Source organism: Antedon mediterranea, chromosome 4 (genome assembly GCF_964355755.1).
Source record: "Antedon mediterranea chromosome 4, ecAntMedi1.1, whole genome shotgun sequence".
NCBI lineage: Eukaryota > Metazoa > Echinodermata > Crinoidea > Comatulida > Antedonidae > Antedon > Antedon mediterranea.
The window spans coordinates 29,960,905-29,983,122 of NC_092673.1; the positions used below are offsets into that span (position 1 = coordinate 29,960,905).

General features: G+C 31.3%; 1 protein-coding gene across 9 annotated transcripts in view; it reads left to right on the forward strand.

Moving 5' to 3' along the window:
- LOC140047237 (prominin-1-A-like) overlaps positions 1-22,218 on the forward strand; it is a 39,091-nt gene that overhangs the window by 1,301 nt on the left and 15,572 nt on the right. For all 9 annotated transcript variants that reach the window (XM_072092128.1, XM_072092131.1, XM_072092133.1 and 6 more), the window contains exons 2-17: positions 11,351-11,746; positions 13,586-13,650; positions 13,893-14,098; positions 15,174-15,297; positions 15,485-15,548; positions 15,926-16,021; positions 16,607-16,797; positions 17,269-17,340; positions 17,454-17,594; positions 18,402-18,499; positions 19,053-19,202; positions 19,658-19,781; positions 20,001-20,183; positions 20,794-20,955; positions 21,424-21,495; positions 21,993-22,079. In XM_072092128.1, coding sequence (XP_071948229.1) covers positions 11,461-11,746; positions 13,586-13,650; positions 13,893-14,098; positions 15,174-15,297; positions 15,485-15,548; positions 15,926-16,021; positions 16,607-16,797; positions 17,269-17,340; positions 17,454-17,594; positions 18,402-18,499; positions 19,053-19,202; positions 19,658-19,781; positions 20,001-20,183; positions 20,794-20,955; positions 21,424-21,495; positions 21,993-22,079 — 2,121 coding nt within the window. In that variant the 5' untranslated portion in view covers positions 11,351-11,460. The remainder of the gene's footprint in view (positions 1-11,350; positions 11,747-13,585; positions 13,651-13,892; positions 14,099-15,173; positions 15,298-15,484; positions 15,549-15,925; positions 16,022-16,606; positions 16,798-17,268; positions 17,341-17,453; positions 17,595-18,401; positions 18,500-19,052; positions 19,203-19,657; positions 19,782-20,000; positions 20,184-20,793; positions 20,956-21,423; positions 21,496-21,992; positions 22,080-22,218) is intronic.

A 22,218-nucleotide genomic window follows, 5' to 3' on the forward strand; every position in this document is an offset into this window, starting at 1 on the left:
AAAGTTGCTGGCTACTAAATACTTAAACCATAATTTTCAACTAATACTATGAACTGTTTTAATTACATTTTCATCTGTACCAGTAACAGTTTTATTGTGCAAGTTAAATTCTACTGAGTATTACTAAACTGTTATAATATAAACTGATAAGTCATTTTACCAATTATTCAGACATTTTTTATTTAAAAAAATTAGTTTCGATTTGGAAGTTGCTTTACTTTTTAAACTGCGGTATAATTTGGTTACTGTATATATTTTTTAAATGGTCAAAAATGTCATCAAATTTGCGTTTACAAAGTGTCCACTGAGCCAAGGTGTTTGATTTAAATAGTTAATACACTGATGGTTTAGTGTGGCTTCTCACAAATAAAGATTTCAAACCTATAGCTCTGTCTACACTTTCAAACTAGTTTGACAAAAAGAGCGTGATGTACCCAAATATGGTAGTGATGCCCAACTATGGTAGTGATATGCCCAACTATGGTAGTGATATGCCCCACTATGGTATGGTAGTGATATCATCATTTCCATGTATATGGGCATACATAGATAGTGTAGACAGAGCTTTACGTTCATGTTTACCGTTACGGTAAACATGAAACTGAAACTTCTTTTTTTTTATTTGGCCTAATAAATAAATGTTGAGTTGTTTTCAATTACAAGAATTGAAGTAAAGACAGGAGAGAACTTGTATTAACATTTCTATGAATTCCCATAAGCACAGGCTCAGGTGTTGAGTGATAAAGATCAAAATTAGCACAAGCGCTTACTGTTCTTGTGAACACTACACTACCAGCTGGTAAACTATTTTACAGAAAGAATTCATAATGCATCATGTTTTTTTTTTACATATAAAAAAGTAACAATTTCAAATTGTAGAGTAGTGTTTCTTCTACTGTAAATAAATGAAATTCAATTATTAAATTTTTTAAATTTACTCAATAAATCTGTCCTATATTGAGAAAATTGCCATGATCTTATGTCATTGATTACTAGCTGCAATATAGCCCCTTTCTCACAGATGTGTCTGCAATATACCGGTACAGTGCTGGTGTCGTGCCGGTATCGTTACCGGCATATACCCATTCTCATCGGACTATCGTGCCGGAAATATAACCGGTATATACCGGCTTTCTGTGAGAAAGGAATCGGGCATATTCGGCCAATAAAAAGTCTCTGACAAAATAATTATTGAGGGCGTCCTTTATTGTTATTATTTTTGTCTAGGGATCTATGGCGGCGGCGAATGTTAGGTTACAGATTATTATCTTCCTTTATAGCATATTTATGTAATACATGCTATGTACAGTATATTGTGCATATATTATACAGGTACAGCAATTAATTAGCCGTCAATCGGCAATCTGTAAAACACCTTAGAAGGCTGTACAATTTACAAGAGGCGACGAAGGGTCAGGCTAGTTAGGCACCAACAAAGAGCTATATGGCCTAGGCTAGGCCTGCTATAGATTATGCTACAAATTTCTTCTTGTCCCCTTATTTTAAGCAGCTCTCTTATCTCATTATCCCTCCAGTTCGACATTATTATTGTTAATTGAATTGAATCGGCGCCAAAGTGATACACTAATTGACCGCGCAAGGTGTCTGAAGCCTCGACAGGGAACCCCGGAATATAACGGCGTTACGTTCTCACAGAATGCCCGTCTGGCACTGCGGGGAATATCCCTAGAATATTACTAGGTCTAAAGCAGGTCATGTCGATGCCGGCATGGTGGCGGCATGATGCCAAGACGACCCGTTCTCACAGAAAACCATACCGGCATGGTAATGGTATATTCTCGCAATATTCCTGGCACTCAGCTCTGTGAGAAAGGGGCTTATGAGTATGTTTCCATACATGTTTGATCCCAAAAAATGACTGGGGTAATAATGTTCAGCGCTTAAGAGTTTTCACAACATTAGGTGCTATATAAATCCAGGATATTATTATTTTACTTTTCTTGAATAAAAATTGATTGTTTCTTGATTTAATCATACATTTCTATACTAATAGTCATTCTAGCACTTTTTTGCTCTTTAGTTTCTTTTTTTTACAATCCGTTTTCTTTCTTATATTTAAATGTTTTTTTCTTCTTATTTTCTCTTTATACCTAACATAACGTATGACATGTATGTAAAAACGCACCGTCCAGAAGAACGTGTGCCGCAGTTTTAAAGGCGTATGTTCAATAAAGTTTATTTTTATTTATGTATTTTAAGGTAATAATAATCTCAGCATTTTTAAACACAAATTTGTACAACTGAGTTCAGCAGGATTGAAAACTAATGTTATTTGATTAGTTAGTACTGTAACCTTCAAAGTATGGCTTTCATGTGACATCATTTTAACATTGTTATCAGGCCATTTGCTTTAATTCTAAATCGTATACACTATGCATGACACTAAGCACGAATCAGTGTGTACTTACTAACTTGTTTACTTTAGACAAAGTCTGCTGATTGAAAGAGAAGTGGAAAGTTTGCTTGCTGTCCTTGTTAAATGTGTCTTGTATTCAAAAAATAAAATTAATTTTATAATCGAAAAAATTCTCTGTCTTTCTAAATACCATGATTAAATTAACGTATATAATTCGGTAATAATATTAATATTATACCAAAATAATTTAAGTACAGTTTCGAGTTAGACATCATACACTCTGACAGTAGTTTAAGCCTGGTTTCCATTAAAATTGCTACAGCGTTTCCATTAAAATTGCTACATGCGCAGATGTCACCGACGCAATCGGGAAGGCTCCCTGATTCATCGCAGTCAAATCAATCAGTTCAACTTTGCCGATTGTGTTGGCGATGAATCGTATACGCGTACCAAAGAATATTTAGCGCTCGCGTACTAGATCCCCGATAAATTCTAGCGTTTCCATAGAATCGCTACGCTCTGTCGTGTAGCGATTTTATGGAAACCAGGTTTAGCCTTGTTTCTATTGATTTAGATAGTACATACTTTTATCATACAGAAAGTGTAATGGTTTACAATGATTATTTCTTTCATGGGTAGTACAAGGTTAAACATATAAGACTTTTGGTATTTTTAAAGACAGTATTATTAGAGGATTCAACAATGTTACATTTAATTATTTATTTTATAAAATTCATATTAAAAAGCATTGGTTTAAAGTAATAATTGTATAGTGTCATTAGAGTAGTGAAAGGAACAAATAAAATAAATAATAGTAAAAATAATAAAAACATCTTTTTCATGCCTAGCTTACCTGGATAAACCGACAATGGCCCTTTCTCCTCAAATAACAATAAATGAATTCTCATTATGTATAGGAAAAATAGTAACTTAAGAATTTTTTAAGCAGGGTTTTTTCGTTTTGTTTCGTTTATTTTCCACTTATTTAAATGAATTTAAGCAAACATGTATAATATATTTCTGTTTTAAATTTTGAATAATTCTGTATGCCATTATTTTATTGCATTTATTGTCCTTTTCTCCATAATTATTTATGTACAACTATTTAGCTTAAATTATTTTTTGAAAAAAAATATAAAAAATTATTATTAAAATTACTGTAAGTATTAATATTTTTACAATATTCCCTTATGCCATTGCTGGATAATATTAGTACAAGGATAAAAACCATTCATTTTAATACATTAGGGATTACAATAGCCTCATAAAATACAGATTTATTTAGCATATACTGTCTGTTGCTAAGTCTCTCTCCCATTTCTCTAGAATCGGTTTTTAAGTCACATCCTTTATATAATGACTGCTGACTCAGCATAGAGTATTTTAATGCAACAGGATTGAAAACACATTTGTTACTGATAGCTCTGTTAATGTTACTAAATAACTGATTCTTTGCATAACTTTTTGGTAAAAACCTCTTGTGACGTTGGCTCCCAAACTCTTCCCACCATGCATCGCGCACTCTATTTGCGATAAGCCGTATACTATGTAGTACTAATGATAGTAAATTACGTAAGTAGAGGGGGGACATTTATTTTTTCCCTTGCGATGTCACTGTTTGTTTGTTGAACTGTTCATCTTATTATCTTTTATTATATTTGATAGTTCATTCATATTGTTGGTTTTCAAGACAAAATTTGATCACACCCTTGATAAGTGACCGATTTGGCCGGTAAAGGGGAATTCCATTTTCCTAGAGCAATACTATTTATTACTATTGTATTTTCCATCCAGGGAGGATGATAAACATGATTATCTTTTTTTATTATCAATATCTATGCACATCATTGCATTGTAAAAGGGTACAAAGTGTAGAGTTTGATAATATATGCTTATTTAAATTGTTTAAACTACTGTAGTGCTTACTCAAAGTCAAATGTGACTGTACTGTACAACAATCCAGTTGGATTTTCAGTACTGTATCTAGGCACCACATGTGATACTATACACCGTATTACAGAATTTGTCTATGATACTGAGCAAATATTGACATATGTGAAACAACTCTAAGAATTGAGTACAGTATAAATAGAAAAAAATGTACCAATTTGTTTACATATCAAAAATATAATATGTACATTTAAATAATGAATGTTGTACAATAAATGTATTATTTGACAGTTCTATCTGTTTAAGTTATTCATGGAAGCGTGAAAAGCTCAACAAATTATAACATCTCAAGATACCATGGGAGGGTATAGTGATCTGACTGTTGAATTGGATCTGGCCCCAGTGGATTCAGTACTTGAAGTCAAGCAAACAATTTACAGCGAACTCACGTACAAACTCAAAAATAATGAATTAAATTTCTATGACTTTATTATAACATAATATTTTGTACAGTACAGTACATTGTACAGTATATACTGTAGTTGATTGATTTATTCGATATTCATAAAAATAGTTAAAATATACAATGTATTAAAGAGAATACCAGGATAACCCATTAAGTCGACAAATAAAAAGTAAACTTATTTCCAATGGGGTCCAATCCTTATTAACTGAAAAAGTGAGTGGTCAAACCTGTAGAAAATAAACAGCAAGAGCTATTTGTTATTTTTTAACTAATGATTTAGTAGCTCTTACCAGGAAACCGTGAGATTAGTGTGACTCTTCTCTTCTTGAATACCTTAGTGGTACCAGTGGCAGACCCAGGGGTAGCAATGGGTTGTTTCTTGGTAGTTCTCTTTAAAAAAGTAGATACAAATATTCTTCTATCGACTAAAATATTTGCTCCTCGTCAGTAGCCATGGCAACCTGGATCCACCCTTTTACTGTTTTTTAAAATATAATCATTAATAAACAATTTAATAAATGATAAAGAAATGAGAAATAAAAACTATGAATCTTCATTGCCAGATGAATACTTGTTGGAAACAAGTCAAAACGTCATTCATGAATGGTTTAACGTACACAATTATTATACAGATAAAAACTATGAATACAACAAGATGAGAACATATTCTATTCTACTGAGTATCATGCTTGAACTACTGTATGTAGTACATGAACCATGACTCCTTCCTATCTTGACAATAATACATTCAGTCATCATCACTTGGTAGGCATTTTTAACTTAAAGGATGGCAGACTGATTTTCAAAATTTGTATTTATTTAATAACTGTTTAAACTCAGCCATACAGATACCCTTTTCTAATTATTGACCATTTGGTTTTAACTAGGCCTAAATTAGTGACCACTTGATTTAAATTATTCTAATAATGACCCTTTTGTTGCAATTATTCTAATTATTGACCACATTGTAATTGTGACCACTATTTGACCTTGTAATTGTGACCACTGTTTGACCTTGTGTTTACCACTTGGTTTGGTATTCAAATTAGGAACCACTTGCATTATTCTAATTATTTAAATTAGCATCTAACTACTGTGACTATAAAACCTGAAGGTGGTCTTAAAATGTGATAAAACTAAGAATACTAATTATATTCTTAGTTTGCGGTTTTATTGTCAAATTATGCAGCTGCTTCTGCTGTCTCATTCCATAGGTAAGATAATAAAACTTCTATTTCTGTTATACAGTAAATAGCAGTAAAATGTACTCATCACATTTTAGCTATCGCATTAAACTTTTAAATATAAATTGTAGAAAATTATTTTTCAAAATTATTTTTCTCTGTGAATTGATGTGTCCCACAATTGTTCGTAATAAGTTTGTTTTGTTCATTTTCCTTGGACGCACCGTTTGACATAAGTACCACAGATATAAAAATGAGGGTTATTTTTTTATGTTTTTTACCCAGTAGGACAGTGCTACGTAGGGCTAGTGTTTAATTTACTTTTAGTAAATTTTTATTATTTTTGCTATTTACTTCGTGTAGAACATTTCCTTTAGGGTGGATTCAGGATTTTGTGATATGGGGTGCGAGAGAGACTCTACTACAGTACATACAGTAGGTTGGAACTGAACTACAGTACTGTTTGAACATTTTTAAAATGAACCTCTAGTTGCCCACACTGTTATATTAAAACACTCAAAAGCTAATTTCTGGATATTGTGTGTTTATTTTGTAAAATGTTAATACATTTTTTATCAGTATTTGCATTCTTTATTGATTGAATTGATTGAAATATATATTTATACTTGGTAACCTCTTTAGTCAAAGACTGGTCTCCCAGAGGGCCCAGTTGGTGATCAGTGGCTGCGATTTCCTAATACACTGGGGTAACCCACTACTCGTCTCGAAAGATGTACTAGGTTCTTTAAAGTGCACACGAGCTATGTGTGCACTGGACCTACAATTTATAGTCCTTACCCGAGAAGACTGTTTAATACAATAGTATTCATTTTTACTTTATTGATATGACTATGATTAAAATTCAATTTGTTTTAACAAAGAAAACTAGTTTGTTAATCAGTTGATTAATCCGTATGTTTTACCATCAATGTTCAGCTACTGTAGTATAGGTTCTGTTTCTACTCTATATTTCAAGCATCATACCTGATTCACTTATTTCGTCTTCAATTACTGAAATGTTTATTACTGCTGGTAATCATAAAGTATGCATACTTTGTAACGTTGCCAGGTTTTGAGCCGGAACCACTGAATTTATAAGCAATCAAATTAATATTTTACTCAAATTAAGTCTACATTTGTCAACATGCACAGAGACCTACTATTGTGTCATATACTGGTAGGTACTGTAGTTAACCAAGTGGGTGAGATTTTGATTTACACCTAATATGTCAAAGTTAAAAAGTATTAATTAAGTTGACTAAAAAAATTAAGTAGAATTCTAACATTATTAATTTATATTAAATGGTTTTTCAGTACAATAACATATGGGTGAAAATTAAATTAAATTGTGTCGACCGACGAGCGAAGCATTGATCTAGACCTACATAACAATATGGTTTTTGCTTCATTTTGATATTTATTTGTCGTAATTCTTTGTAAATTTATATTAATTTTTTTTTATGGGTGTTAAACTCATTTGTATTGTATAGTGTTAGTAGTTCATTTTTACCTACAGTATAACTATTTTTACTAAACTAACAATATAATGTCAACACAGCTTGTAGATTTACACTAAATAATGATAAAACAAGCCATCTTGCTTAGTAGTTTAAAGCAAGTTAAAATAATAACACCAAAACTGTGAGGAATAGTGTAGAGGCATGACCTAAACTTGTTCCAAGGTCATAGGTCATCGCAAATTGAAAGCTTGCCAATACCATGATAGTCTAAACATTACATTCTGTTGTTTTTCAGTACCTGTAGGATTTAAATTGAAAATGAAATGACTGACCGAATGTTTATAAAACGTGTGCTTATCAGATAAATAGAAAAATAGTGCAAATGTTCAGTTTATTGTCTGCAATGCTGTATACATTTATGATTATATAACTATAAAATAATAACTTATTTTGTTTTTTTTAAAGAAAGTTTTTCATGACCTTCAGAATGTGTTTACTTTAATAATGTATCTCTTACTAATTCTGAAATATCTATTAACTTTCATCGCTACCATATTTGAGTACATCACTCTTTATTTGTCAATGATTGTTTGATAATGTACTGTAGTACAGTAGTTCAATAATGAAAGTTTTTATAATTCTAAGTGTTTGTTTGATCAAAACAAATTTCCTTATTGGACCAATAAAGATTCTGTTTTGTATATAATAATTGAAGATCACAAAAACAAAATAAGACCGTGTTCAAAATATTGATATAGTTCATTGATTGTAAACCAGTACAAGTTTAACGTGTGTTTCAAGACAGTTTCGTCAAGCTACATATCAATACATGAATCGAAACCGGAGGAAAATGTTTTCTATAGTGTACAAAATTGTTGATTACAGTATATACAATAAGAACTAATTAAATAATAACATATTAAAACCATTGTTTTAATAATAACATTTATTTGTGACAAAACAAATGTGATGAGAGAGTTGCAGTACGAGCCAGTTATAAGAGTGACATACAAAAATTGATTTTCTTCCCAAGGAAGATTGAAATTACACATTTTATTTCACTCTTCCCTGGTCTTGCAACTATTCGCTTTAAACTGAAACATAACCTTGAGGAGACTTTCGATATTGTGAGTATTATGTTGTCTTTAACTCTCATTTTAAAAGATTATAATGTAATGTCTGTAAAAAATCACAATCCTCCACTAATCATGGAATGGGGTCAAGTTTAGGGTCAAGTCAAGATTAATAAAATCAGAATTTGAATAGGCCATTTTGTAGTGTTTTAGTTAATCACTTCCATAAAAAAAACAGCTAAAAAGTATTGTTTTCATTTTATCTTCTCAAAGTTACTCGCAATTGGGAGATGAAGGCAGATACTGGGAAGTCTTTATACCATAGTCAATAACTGAAATGCAACCAGTTAGCTATTGAAAAGTGACACTATTGCGTGAGGTCCCTTCATAAATATTGATTAAGCCGTATCACAATTTGATTAATTTTCTCGTAATCAACCAAATCATATTGTACTGGAAATTCTAGAATTATTTCTTTTGCCAGAAAATTAATGATATGATAATTGAAGTATGTACTGTAAGTGTGTTAAGATTGGTTTGAGTGGATGCCAATTTTCTGTAATCGTTTTTGCGACATTTTACAATTTATTTCCTCATTTCCAGCCTTAAATGCCTCCATACACAGTTAGTGTAGTGTAGCTTTAAAACAAATTTCTAACATAAACTAAGCTAAATTCATGAAATCTTTTTTGAAAAATTTATCTTGTTAAAAAATTAAATGAAGTATTATTTATCACTAAAGCACAAGCGACGTAATGCAACTGACGCACATAACACAACCGACGCAACGTAAGAAAATGCCTTTTCAATAATTGTGTTTTCCCCCACCTGCGTCAAATCAAACCTGCTTGTTGCACCTCAACATTAGTTACCGTTGCGTTCTAGTGGGAACCACGCTTAAGAGTTGTTATCATTTAATTGTGTACATATTTTATATGCTTTACTTTTAAAAATGAATTTATTATTATAGTTTTACAGTATATCTTTTCCTTCTCTACACTAAAAATGTGATGTGCCCATAATATAGACACAATGATGTCAGTTCACTACAATATTTGGGCACATCACTACCATATTTAGGCACATCACATTTTTTTTGTCAATCTAGTTTGTTAGTGTAGACAGAGCTTTGCATTACTGAACATCATGCATAAAATATTATATAAATTATTAAAATTTTTATTCCCAATTTGTTATTGTCAGATTGCCATAGTAACTGAATATTATTATGAATCAGATGTGACGTCTAATGACACTTTATTGTTAAAATATCAAAAAATTAATCTGGCCACACCCTTCATTCAATTATAAATTATATTGATATTTGATGCAATTCTAAAGAACATAGCCATGAATATATTATTATAAAGTGTACCTCTTTTTACTGTAGTAAAAATTATGTAATTAACTGGAAAATTATTAATTTTTGTTAAACCAAATACAGACACAAAATTAATGGTATAAATACTGTACCGTCCTTAGTCACATCTGTGTGTGTATTATTTGGTTATTTTTCAGTTTATTATATTCGGAACCAGATTTTATTTAATAATAATCTAATTAATGTCAACATATACATCTATGGTAATGTTGATATTATTATTTTATACAAATATGACAAGTTCCTGTTTTCCAGTTAAATTATATACAAATATATTACGATTAGTTCCTATTTTTATTAATTGATAGCATTGTTGTTATTAGTCATGTCCACTGTAGTGTAACATGATTCAATACACCATTGTATTTGCTAATCCATTGTATTTAATAATAATAATAATTTATTTGAACATACACTTTTATAACAAATGGTGACACACTTTGAATATAAAGGTGCGTTCCAGGCACGGATTTAGACGGGGGCTAAACACGCTTTAGCCTAAAATTTAACTTTTTAAAATAAAATAATGACTATTTTTATTTTTCTTGAACCTGACAGATCTTTTTTATAATTTATGAAATATTTACTAAAGTAAAACCATACCATACAATTCAAACTATAAAATTTACACCAATAATAATGAAACTAAACAGTACCCTGATATGTAAAAAACTCACCCTCCCCCTAAACAGTACCCTGATATGTAAAAAACTCATCCCTCCCCCTAAACAGTACCCTGATATGTAAAAAACTCATCCCTCCCCCTAAACAGTACCCTGATATGTAAAAAACTTACCCCTCCCCCTAAACAGTACCCTGATATATAAAAAACTCACCCCTCCCCCTAAACAGTACCCTGATATGTAAAAAACTCACCCCTCCCCCTAAACAGGACCCTGATATGTAAAAAACTCACCCCTCCCCCAATTTGGCCTCTACAATTCCCCATTTGTATGTTCTAATACTCTGTCATGTTACAAACTGTAGTAGTAATAGTATACAAACAATGAATATGTATATCATTATATCACTTGCACTGATGAAGGGCTAGTGTTGCCTGAAAGCTCTGCGAACTTTTCTGTTTTGATTTAGCTTTTCGCTTTTTTTGTATCTCCATTGAGATCCAGCCACTGATACCCACAGCATTGTCATTTTTTCAGTAATTTGCCTTTGGATTATTTATATATATCATTACAGAAATATTTAATCTGTTTATTTGCTGTACAGTACATCATAGATATTGACACAGTATTGTACAGTTTATAGCAGCAAATTACAGTTTAACAGAAATGCCAATACTCATTGTTTATTATCGGTATCAAATCATTGTTAATTAATCACCTTTGTTTTCTAAGACTTAGTAATAGTGATTATTAGTCATAGGTCAGGGGTTATTATTATGTATTTGTTTTGTTGATATCCTGGTATCATTCATTACTTACAGTACCTGATGCTCAAATCGTATCATATAACTGTTGTGTCCTATTTACTATCAATACCTCATTCTTTACCTTTCCAGATACCAAGACATTTATAAGACTGTGCTTAAAGCACTGGTAGTTAGAGGACTTACTGGACACTGGTAGAAAGTGTCACCGACGAAACATCCATCCAAATAATCCTGCCAATATGACGAACATGTATACCACCACCAGGGCCACCACCACTACCACCAGTGCTTTCGTATTCTACTTTCTCTTGATGTTTTTAAGTCAAGTTTCACCTGCAAACGCTCAGTGCAATCCTCTTTTAAAGGACGATGGTTCTATAAACTGGGACAGCTGTACACTGTCCCCACATGTTCCTGCAGGTGGTTTCCAAGATGCTGAGGACTTAAAGGATGATATACCCGATGGACTAGTTGATATGGCCAATGGATTTGTAGAATTTATACAAAGGAAGGGTCTTCCTTATGGTAAGTACAACCATTTTGTATCGCCTTCTACACCAACTTAATATGTATAACCCTAGATTCTCAATCTCTCCTCAATTCCTTATACCTGTAGATACCAAGTTCCCTCCCCTCCCCGCCCCCCTTTTATTTGAACCCAATACAATTCCCAACTTATACCTCTAATTACAATTCCCAATCTGTACCCCTCGCATTTAACAATCTGTTTCCTTCACAACTCCCAATCGGTACCTTTGCACCTAATTTGTTCCCCTCACAGCTCCAAATCTGTACTTTGCACCTAATGTGTGCCCCTTAATCTTAACAATGGTAAACCATTAACTTTGTACTTATAAATCAACTCGGTATAAATCAACATTTTACAAGACTCAATGACCTTTTATATGACCTTATTTACACTATGCTGTCACAGTGTTGTTAGGCTGGTTGTTATGATGTAGTATCCTAGTTACTTGTCGGCAACCACAATATCCTCATTAGGTCATTGGGTCAATATCAAACCTTTTAGCCCACTACACAAATGAGTCAAGCACTGACATGTTTTTGTATTGTTTCTCTAACACGCATACATTCAATTCAAATATTATTTTAGGAATATTTCTTTGTTTGAATTGTATTATGAGTACAAAAAAATGATTGATATAAGTTGAGTTTGACTAACACTAACAGTTTTATTATATTGATTATTAGCAAACAGTTTAAACAGTGACATTTTTTTTCTTTTTGCCACCATACCTACAGTGCCTAATCTTTACTGTTATTTACCATCTTATTAAAATATAATATAATAAAGTTTAATTATTGTTACTATCAATTAGTGAACAGGTGGCTCTCTACTTTAATGTTTCATTTTCTTAATTTATTTATTTTGTCTCGCTAGTTCTTCTAGGTTGTGTTTCTATTAATATTTTACCAATTTGATAATTAATAACAAAATAAAGTGCGCATGATCTGACATTACCAAACAATTAAGAAGCCAATCACAACGCAACGATTTGTTCTTAAAAGGTTACAAATTATCGCATTTATCCGATAATTATCCAAATTTGAATGAGATAATTATCGGTTAATTTTTCTCGCGTGCAAATGATTAAACCCCGTTTCCACAGGCAGTTTATCTGTAAATTATTGGTTAATTTTTATCTGTTAATTAACAGTTAATTTTTGACTGTGGAAACACGGCTGTAAATTTATTTTTATTTCTTATAACTTAAAAATAGTATAATACGATATGTATTTGTACAATCAATCATTCTTTTGATTTGAACCAATGTATATTTAAGTAACAGTAAACCAAGGCTGATATGACAAGCCTAGGCTGCTTAAAGATCTTTTGTCTTGTTTGGCCCTGATCAATATTCATAAATAATGCATTACAGGCTCTATGACTTCCTATTTGTTATGTTCATGTTAATACACGTTTTGTCTAATCATCGTTGAGGTTTTTAGGTGCTTTAATATTTGTTTTTTAAAATGGTTATTGAGATGTGTAATTATTAATTGGTAACTCCAAGAAACTGATTTTCCATATAAATTATTAATTATTTAAATTAAATAAAAAGATTTCAATCTTCTAAAATAACTTGAATTTAGAGGAATAAAACTGTAATGTACTACAGTACTATGTTAGATTATTATTTATTTTTATATAATGTATTGTATATGACTAAGAATAATAAATCCTATACCCAAGTATTTATTTAATTTATTTATTTGAACAATATTTTACAAAGGTGGTTCATCCAGCCGAAGCTAATCATTAGTATAATCCCACTTTCTAATTTAGATTAAATTTTAGGTGATAAGTTTGTTATAAAATACCATTTGATGGTTTTTTTTCAGAGGAAATCAGAAAATTAGAAGAAGATGATTTTGATAATATTAATTATCAGGATGCTGGTCAGGAGGTTTGTATAAATATGTTTGTTTAATAATACAGTTGAACCTCCGTGAGCAGCCACCTCCCTTAATAGCCGCACATTCAAAAGCCTGTTGGTTCTTCCTATCTAATTAATGCATTTGGTACCATTTTTTTTCATTTATTTATTCCTTTAATAAAAATTGATTTTATGAACTTCCATTTATTTCAAAGAATGTGCTCTATTTTACCTGTTCTGTATGGTAACCAATTATTTGTATAATATTTCAGCTGGCTGTATGGTATATAGGCATCATTGTATGTTTCTGCATTGGTATACTATTTATCATCATAATGCCTATCATCGCCTTGTTTTTCTGCTGCTGTCGGTGTTGTAATAACTGTGGAGGGAAACGGATACAGAAGGAAACAAAAGCTATGGGTTGCAAACAAGTTGTGTTTTCTTTGTTACTGCTTTGTATAACGATTGTTATAGGGTATGTTGATACTCTGTTTGTCTCACCTAGGCCTAACATGGAAAAACACCACATCAAACAATAGAATACTTTTATTTAATTACACAAAGCTCTATCTACACTATCAAACTTTATGTGACAAAAAAATGTGATGTGTGCATATATGTTCAAAAAACACTTATTTGTTCAACAGTGGCATTATACAGTATAATATATAGATGTGTACATAAATGAAAACATTAGTAATAAGCCATCATTTGGGGTCTTCTCTAGAAGAAATCAAGTGGGCATATCACTACCATATTTGGGCACATCACACTTTTTTGTCAAACTAATTTGATAGCGTAGACAGAGCTTGAGGCTAGTACCAGATTTAGTAATAGAAATAATTTTGCAATTCCCAAAGCTCGTACAGATGCTGGAAAATTTAGAATTTCTTTTAATGGAGCTCAACTTAAGAATAATTTACCCTTAGTATGTACCTCTTCTAGATTTAAATTCATAAATGAAGTTAAATCTTTACTTTTACAAAAATATTTATTTTATTTACTTTATTTCTTTTATATAGTTGTTGTGTCTTTCTGATTGAATTATTGTTGTTAGATCAAAATGTATGCATTATGACTAATTTATTCTTGTGACAGGAGTCAAACCTTGAATAGCGAAAACTATTTTTTAGAAGAATAGTGTACAGTAAAGGCAGAATCGCAGGGAACCTTAATCTAGACTAATGAGTTTTTTCCAAATCATTCCACATCTTGTATAATTAATCAATTTAAATTCAACATTTAAAGCAATACAATAAAAAGAGTAGTAATTTATGAGACCAAAAAAAAACAAATTGAAGACCCATAAATGAAAAAAAATAAATTTAAAAATCAATCAAAATCATTCAAACGATCTGAAACTAATTTAAATGCTTTTTTGGTCTAAATTAGTACATCATACTCTACAGAAATGTCAGTTCCAATCGAGTGCCATTTGAAAAAACAGGCAGAGGTATTGGATTTCACCATGTGACTAACAATTGCCAATGAAATGACAAGAATCTATTTAGGTGTGTTATAATGAAAATTATATTGTTATTTATTTAAAGGTTTGGAATGGCTTATAGCAACACTGGGAATGATTTTCTTACTACTACGTCATGGGATAGAACAAAAGACACATATGATTTGACGCTGAATGAAGTTGAAGCATACTCAAGTACAGTCACAAAAGTAAGCTTAATTCAAATAAACATTTCATCAATATACGAAGTATGCACAGAATAACTGTTAGACTCAATAGCCACATAGTTGCGTGGCACATCATGAAAGCGAATAGCCACATTGCACATTATTATCAACTTGGTTGGAAATATTAAACTTTCACGACATTTTTATATATAATTTTAATTAATTTCAGCAATTAAATGAAATTTTTGAGGAATACCAAGTTTTTGATAAAGAGATGCGGCAACAGATAGATGGTAAGTGATTATCGAAAATAATTTAAATAAATTGGTGATCTGGCGCTGAATTAGGCCAGGCTAAACAGCCATGTTTTTTTTTTAATAATGACTATTTTTATTTTTCTGCTACCCGACGGATCGTTTTTAACATTTAGGAAATATTTAGCCTTCCACCACCACCACCCCCCACCCCTCTATAATGCTGGATCCACCCCTGGTGATTAATATATTGAAACAGATGTACAGAAATCAATTTAGGAATATAGTACTAGCTGTAGAACCATCCTTAGGAGGACTCTGCTATTATTCAAGTGAAGCCCTAGTAAGAGGACACTTTAAAATCCAACATAGGGAAATACAGTCATGTTTTCATTTCATTAAACTTAATTTTGCAGATAGGGGAAATCAGATATACAAATTAACAGAACCATATTTAGAAGAGCAGTGCGGTTTATCAGATCTATATACCAGTTATGAAGAATTTATTAATGGTTAGTATTTCAATGTACTTTGTTTTTTCCTATCGACTACCGTTTGTTTTCTTTATTTATAATATAATATCGGGTCGGGAAATAGCAGAAAAGCTGATATATACTCTCAATACCAGAAAAGCTGATATATACTCTCAATACCAGAAAACCTGAATAGAGTACCTATCAACTTAAATAATCAGTATCGTAAAGTTGTGAACAAACAATTAAAAGGTATTAAACAAAATGATTATAGCATCTGTGATACCAAGCAATATAAACCATAATTGAAAGAGACCACTCACTTTTAAATAACAAACATATTAATTATTATTTTAATGTTTTATTCAGGAGTTTTCTGAAGCTATGTCTACACCGTACTATAAGAAATATGTGATGTGGATATATGGACACGATGATGTCATATCACTACCATATTTTGTCAAACTAGTGTAGTGTAGATAAAACTTTAGACTCTCGGTATATTTTGTATTGTGTAGTTTTTTCACCACTTTTCATTTTGTAGGCTTTTCTTGAATAAAATTGATTTGAAATGTTATTAAATTTGTAAAGTTTAAAATAAATTACATTTTTCTGATCTTGCAGCAATCAATGCGTCGTTGATTACACTGAACACAATGGAAACACTTCAAACCGAGATCAGTAAGGAATCTGCCGCATTGAGCAGAGACTTGAAAGATATACAAACTGCATTGAATGACGTGGTGAATACGTGTGGAGCTTCATGTAATGGAATTGATACAACACTCTTAGAGCTTAATACTGACCTCTCACAGGTACTTTACTGTCTTATTACAATGGACTCCCAATACCAGACTCTCTAAAAACCGGAAAACTCTCCCAAGACCAGACTTTTCTTGAGGTCCCAAAGGTCCTAAATTCTTTTTTACCATTAGAAACACATTCCCAATACCAGGCTTTACGGAAAACCTGACATATTAGGCCAGTCCAAAGGTGTCTGGTAATAAGAGAGTTGACTGTATTAACAATTAACAAATAATTATGTGATTTATTCACATTCATTTTTGTATGTTTTTGGCCTCTGTTTTTTACCCCCTTTTTGTCTTGATTTTAAGAAATGATCACTCGCGTCATTTGAGATAAGGCTATTTTTAATTCTTAATCCTCAGTTAGGTTAGGACGGCACATTTTTTGCGTAAAAATGTATTTTTAGACACAATCACATCACAGCCAATTATCTGCTAATACAGTGCTTATTATATTTTTTGTTTTTTTTCTTTCTTCAGCTACCCGATCTAAATAATGAAATAGACAATGTTACTAAAGTCTTAGAGGAAGCCGAGAAATATGAACAGGAGGTATATACAACATTTTATAGTATTTATTTTTATATGAATGTTGGAATATTCAATATTATTTCATTTGCCTCATAACACTGCAGCTGCTGATTGTGAATGTGTTGTTATTTTAGGCCAGAGATACTATAGACTCTATTCCAGAGGAGATAAATAACTCAACCAAGGACCAAGTGGATGAATTTTACAAAGAGCTTGATAATATCAATGATACTCTTGCAGAAGGTATTGAGGAAGTTGAAGATGTCAACAAAGAGGTATAAACTATTTACAGTTAAAGACTGCAGTTAAAGACTGCAGTTTTTCACAATATTAACATATTTATATTTAAAAAACTATAGGACAAAAGAGCAGGAGAGACAATTGTTAAAAGCTGGGCCGACTCTTCTGTTCGTCAGTCTTTGGTTACTTTTCAGTGATATATCCCTAAATAGACTATTTAAAGACACTAGACATACGCTTTTTGTTCCTAATTTAAAATCACACACGAAATTTTATGTAAAAATAAATACCATATGGACCTGATAATTTTTTTTGTCTTTAGAGGGTTAAAATGTGAAAATTAAGTTGTTTCTAATAATTTTAGCGGCCCGCTATAAATCCCAACATGCATCGCGCGAATTGATATTTTCATATTATGATGTGATGCACCAACTTTGACCGATCGCGTGAAAGTGTAAACAAATAAAAGAACCGTAACTTTTCAGCTAAAATACCAGGTCTTGCTCAATTTGTATTAAAAGATTCTGTCAAAAAAGGAAAGAATGTGACAACAGAACAACGTCCGGCTAAGCCTATACCTAACGTATTATGTTCGTACATTACCGTTCTTTACCAGCTAGGCCTACAATACTAAGCTAGGCCTAGGAATGTCTACATGAGAACTTTCGACGCAAGCTACTTAGGTAGTGCATTGTTTTTCTATTTTTAGCATAATAAACCTTAGAATGCACATTTAAGACAAGAAATTACCTGGTTCAATGTTTATAAAGTTATATATTATTTTCACAAAACGTCAAAATTGCAGGTCTAGTGTCTTTAACTATATGTTCTTGTTGTCTTAGGTTTCAGAATTTGTGGACGATAATAAGATACCAAAAACAAAAGATGAAGCTGACGGAGACATTAGTATAGAAGAGATGGATGAATACGTTGATTATGTGTAAGTACAATCATAACTGGACACCTTGGGCTGAGCTAATACATTTCGAAAGTCTGGTATTCTGAATGTGTTTTTAATGGTTAGAAAAGTCTGGTTTTGGGAAAGTATACTTTGTGAAACCCTTATTCAGGAGACACCCCGATTAATTTATTTATTATGACGTGAACAAGTAGAATATGTTTTAACAGTAATCCCTATTAATGAATCACCAATTATGAAGCCCCAATGTGCACCCTTATTAGGTTTCTGTATATATAAACTTTATTTACTCACGAGACTGATGTGCAGTACAACTTGTTCAATCAATATTGAAAAAAACCCACACCATGTAAATACGACAAAAAGATAGAAAAAATTGAAATTGAAAAAAAAAAATAAAAATTGATGACAAATATGCATGGCTGTCTATTGATGATGGCAATATTGACTTGTCTTCCCTTCCCTCTCTCTTGTCTATTCATGATAATTGTATCATGCTTTTGTGAGCAATACAGAAATAGTGTGAGTACTTACAACACATTTGCATAAACTGTAAATCTTTTCCTTTTGACAGAAAATATGGTTTTATTGGTATAACATGTAGTATACTGTTGATAGTAATGTTTAACATTGGTGGCATGGCAATGGGTACCTTTACTTACAGACGTGGTTCTCCAATGGATCGGTCCAAATGTTCTAACGCTGGTGGTAATGTACTCATGTTGTAAGTATAATGTTTATATATTATATGATTATTATATTGTGTTAATATGAGCCATAACTGGATAAACCAATAGAGGACTACAACTTCTAATGATGGCATTAGCCAGACTCTGGTTTTCGTGAGCCAAGGTCTGCCATCAAGTTAAATTCATGAAGAATTGTCTTTTCAAGAATTTGTTTCACACGCAACACAAGGACGTAAGCGAGTTGCAACTAATTTCACATATCATGACGAGCTAGGTTGCTTGTGATTGGTTAACTCGATGATGTTAGTTTATTATTGTGTATAAAAAGGGATACATACATTTTGTTGTGTTATTAGGTTTAGTTGTTGCTGATAAATATAAAAAAAAAGAAAAAAATGGATAAAATATATTGATATTTTTATGAAATTTTAAATAAAAGAAAATGTTCCAAGCCTCTATAATATGCTTTAAAATAAATTGTTATTTTCAGTGGTGTGTTCTTGTCCTTTTTATTTTTCTGGATCCTGATGTTTGTGGTCTCAGTGTTCTTTCTGATCTTTAGTATTAGTTACCAAGTTTGTGATCCATTACAAACCAAGGAATTATTTAGAGAAGTAAGTATTCATTGCATTGTTCATTGTAATATTTTTTATAGTTTTGTGGTACACTGTGTGTTTCCAAAAGAATATATGGAATGAGACATTAATGTTTCACTTGTTACGCCACAACCATCTTTTAATTATTCTATTTATAGAGTAAATAAAAAAGAACAGAAACAAATTTTGTTTTTTTTTAAAGAATTTACAATTGTAAATGTTGTTTTTCTATCACAGACGATAGACCAGCCTGGTTTCTTAGTTAATGGTAGTGAGGGCTCGTGGGTAGGAGAGACTCTGTACAACAATAAGTCGTATAACGTAAGCATTGCTGATTTGCTGGAAAGTTGTGAAATGAATCAAAGTGCCTACCACGCATTCCAGCTTCATTATCTGTTTGATTTCAATGATGTTTACAAGGTAAGAAGCTATTCTTAAGCTATGTATCTTTATTTTATTCAATCAAAACCAACAGCGATTATTCAACACCAAGAACATGTAACAATAAAATACCAATATGTAAAAACAAAACATATCAAACTATGTGTGACAAAAAAAATGTGATGTTTATATATGGACATGATGATATATCACTGCCATATTTAAGCATATCACTACCATATTTGGGCACTTTTAATGCAGAGCTTTAATAGCGTAATAAACTTGATAGTAGATTTAAAATCTCAGAAACTGAGGAAATAATTAGCAAAATGCAGGGTCACAGAAGGTGCACTATTTAATATTTTTATGAAAATTGTTGACAATATCTTGCAAACAAACCATTTAGAAATAAACTAGACTTGAAGTGACAAGTTAGTTATCCACACAACAAATGCCATGTGCACTTCATACATTAGAATATTGTGCATAGAAAAAGATGATGCCATTTATGACCTGTAGAAAAAAATATGTTGTTAGTGCAATAATTTTCTATATTTTGTGTCATATTATACAGTATATACCGTATACTATATAAATTGTACAAAGAAAGAATAATCAGATTTTCAATCTTGTTTGTGTGAACTTACAGGCAGTGGATGATTTAAGAGAAGAGGCTGACAAGTTGATAGATGAGGTTGAGTTGGATACCAGTGACTTTGAACTTATCACAGAAGAACTTGAGGATTCAGTCAACAAAATTATTGATGACTCAAGTTTAAATGAATTCAACATCACTGAATATCAACTACTGGTGTGTAGATCATTCTTTTGTTCAGTCATCTTTTTATTTATTACCATGATGACATAATATAAAAATAAAAAATATCTTAATCTAATAAGTCAATGCAATATAATGTTGCCTCCGTTAAAATACACTTAGTTATTTTTAGGAAATGTTCCATTGAATTTCAATTAAATATAAAGATCTTGTCAAATATGGGATCATGTCAAAATTATTCTACTGCAGTTACTGCAGTACTTATTTTTTGTTTGTTTATAAAATACAGTACTGTAGTTATTTTGAGGAAAGTTTGATTTCAAAAAATTAACACACATTCACAGACAATTTCCCAATCTTTTTAAAAAGTGTACTTTTGAAATTTCTAACTTGTGCTTATAGCCGGTTTTGCATATACTTTTTATAATTAAAAATAACCCAATATATTAACATTCAATTCAGTAAAACCTAAAAAGAATTTTTATATCTTATCTGCTTTAGCTTAACAAGAACTTAACAAGTGATTTGGAATCTTTCGCAAAAACATTAAATAATACAGCAGATAATCTTAACGTAAGTACAATTGTATTTTATATTACTTTAAGCTACAATTTTGTGGATTTACACAGATGAGCAGTAATGGTAATAAAAATATAGTTATACATTGTTTAAAGGTTTGCATAGCAAAGTAAAATGTTGATATAAAGTTTGCGGTACACAAGATATATTAGTTCTGAAAAGAACTGTTGAGTTTCTCAACATTTCGATCAATATTCTTTGAACGTCCTCAGGAGTGAGAATACAGAAAGTCAAGGAATATAAGCGAAATAGGGTGGGACTGGGATAAAAGCTAAAACAATAGCATGTTCACAGTGGGAGGGATTGAAACTAGCTATAGAAGAACAAATACAGTTATTTTCTGTGACCATTCTGTCGAGGATAGATACAGATTCTGTTGATGCTGTTTTCCACTTACCGTTACAACTCGCCTGTGTAAATTGGCATTTAGAGTCTATGAGGCTAAATTCTATGTCTGTGAAGTATAACATTAACTGTTCATGTTTTCACAGAATGCTACAATAAGTAACCAATTATACAGTATTTCACATGATGTTACTGAAGCCGATGAACAAGCCAAAGCAGTAGAAGCACTGATGGTAAATTTTAACAACTTTTGACATTTTTGATTTTTATATTCTTTAAAAGATTACACAATTATAATTTAAATATAATAAATATAAATTAAACTAGGATTTAACGCAAGGATGTCACTGTGCCAAACTGTCACTTGTGATT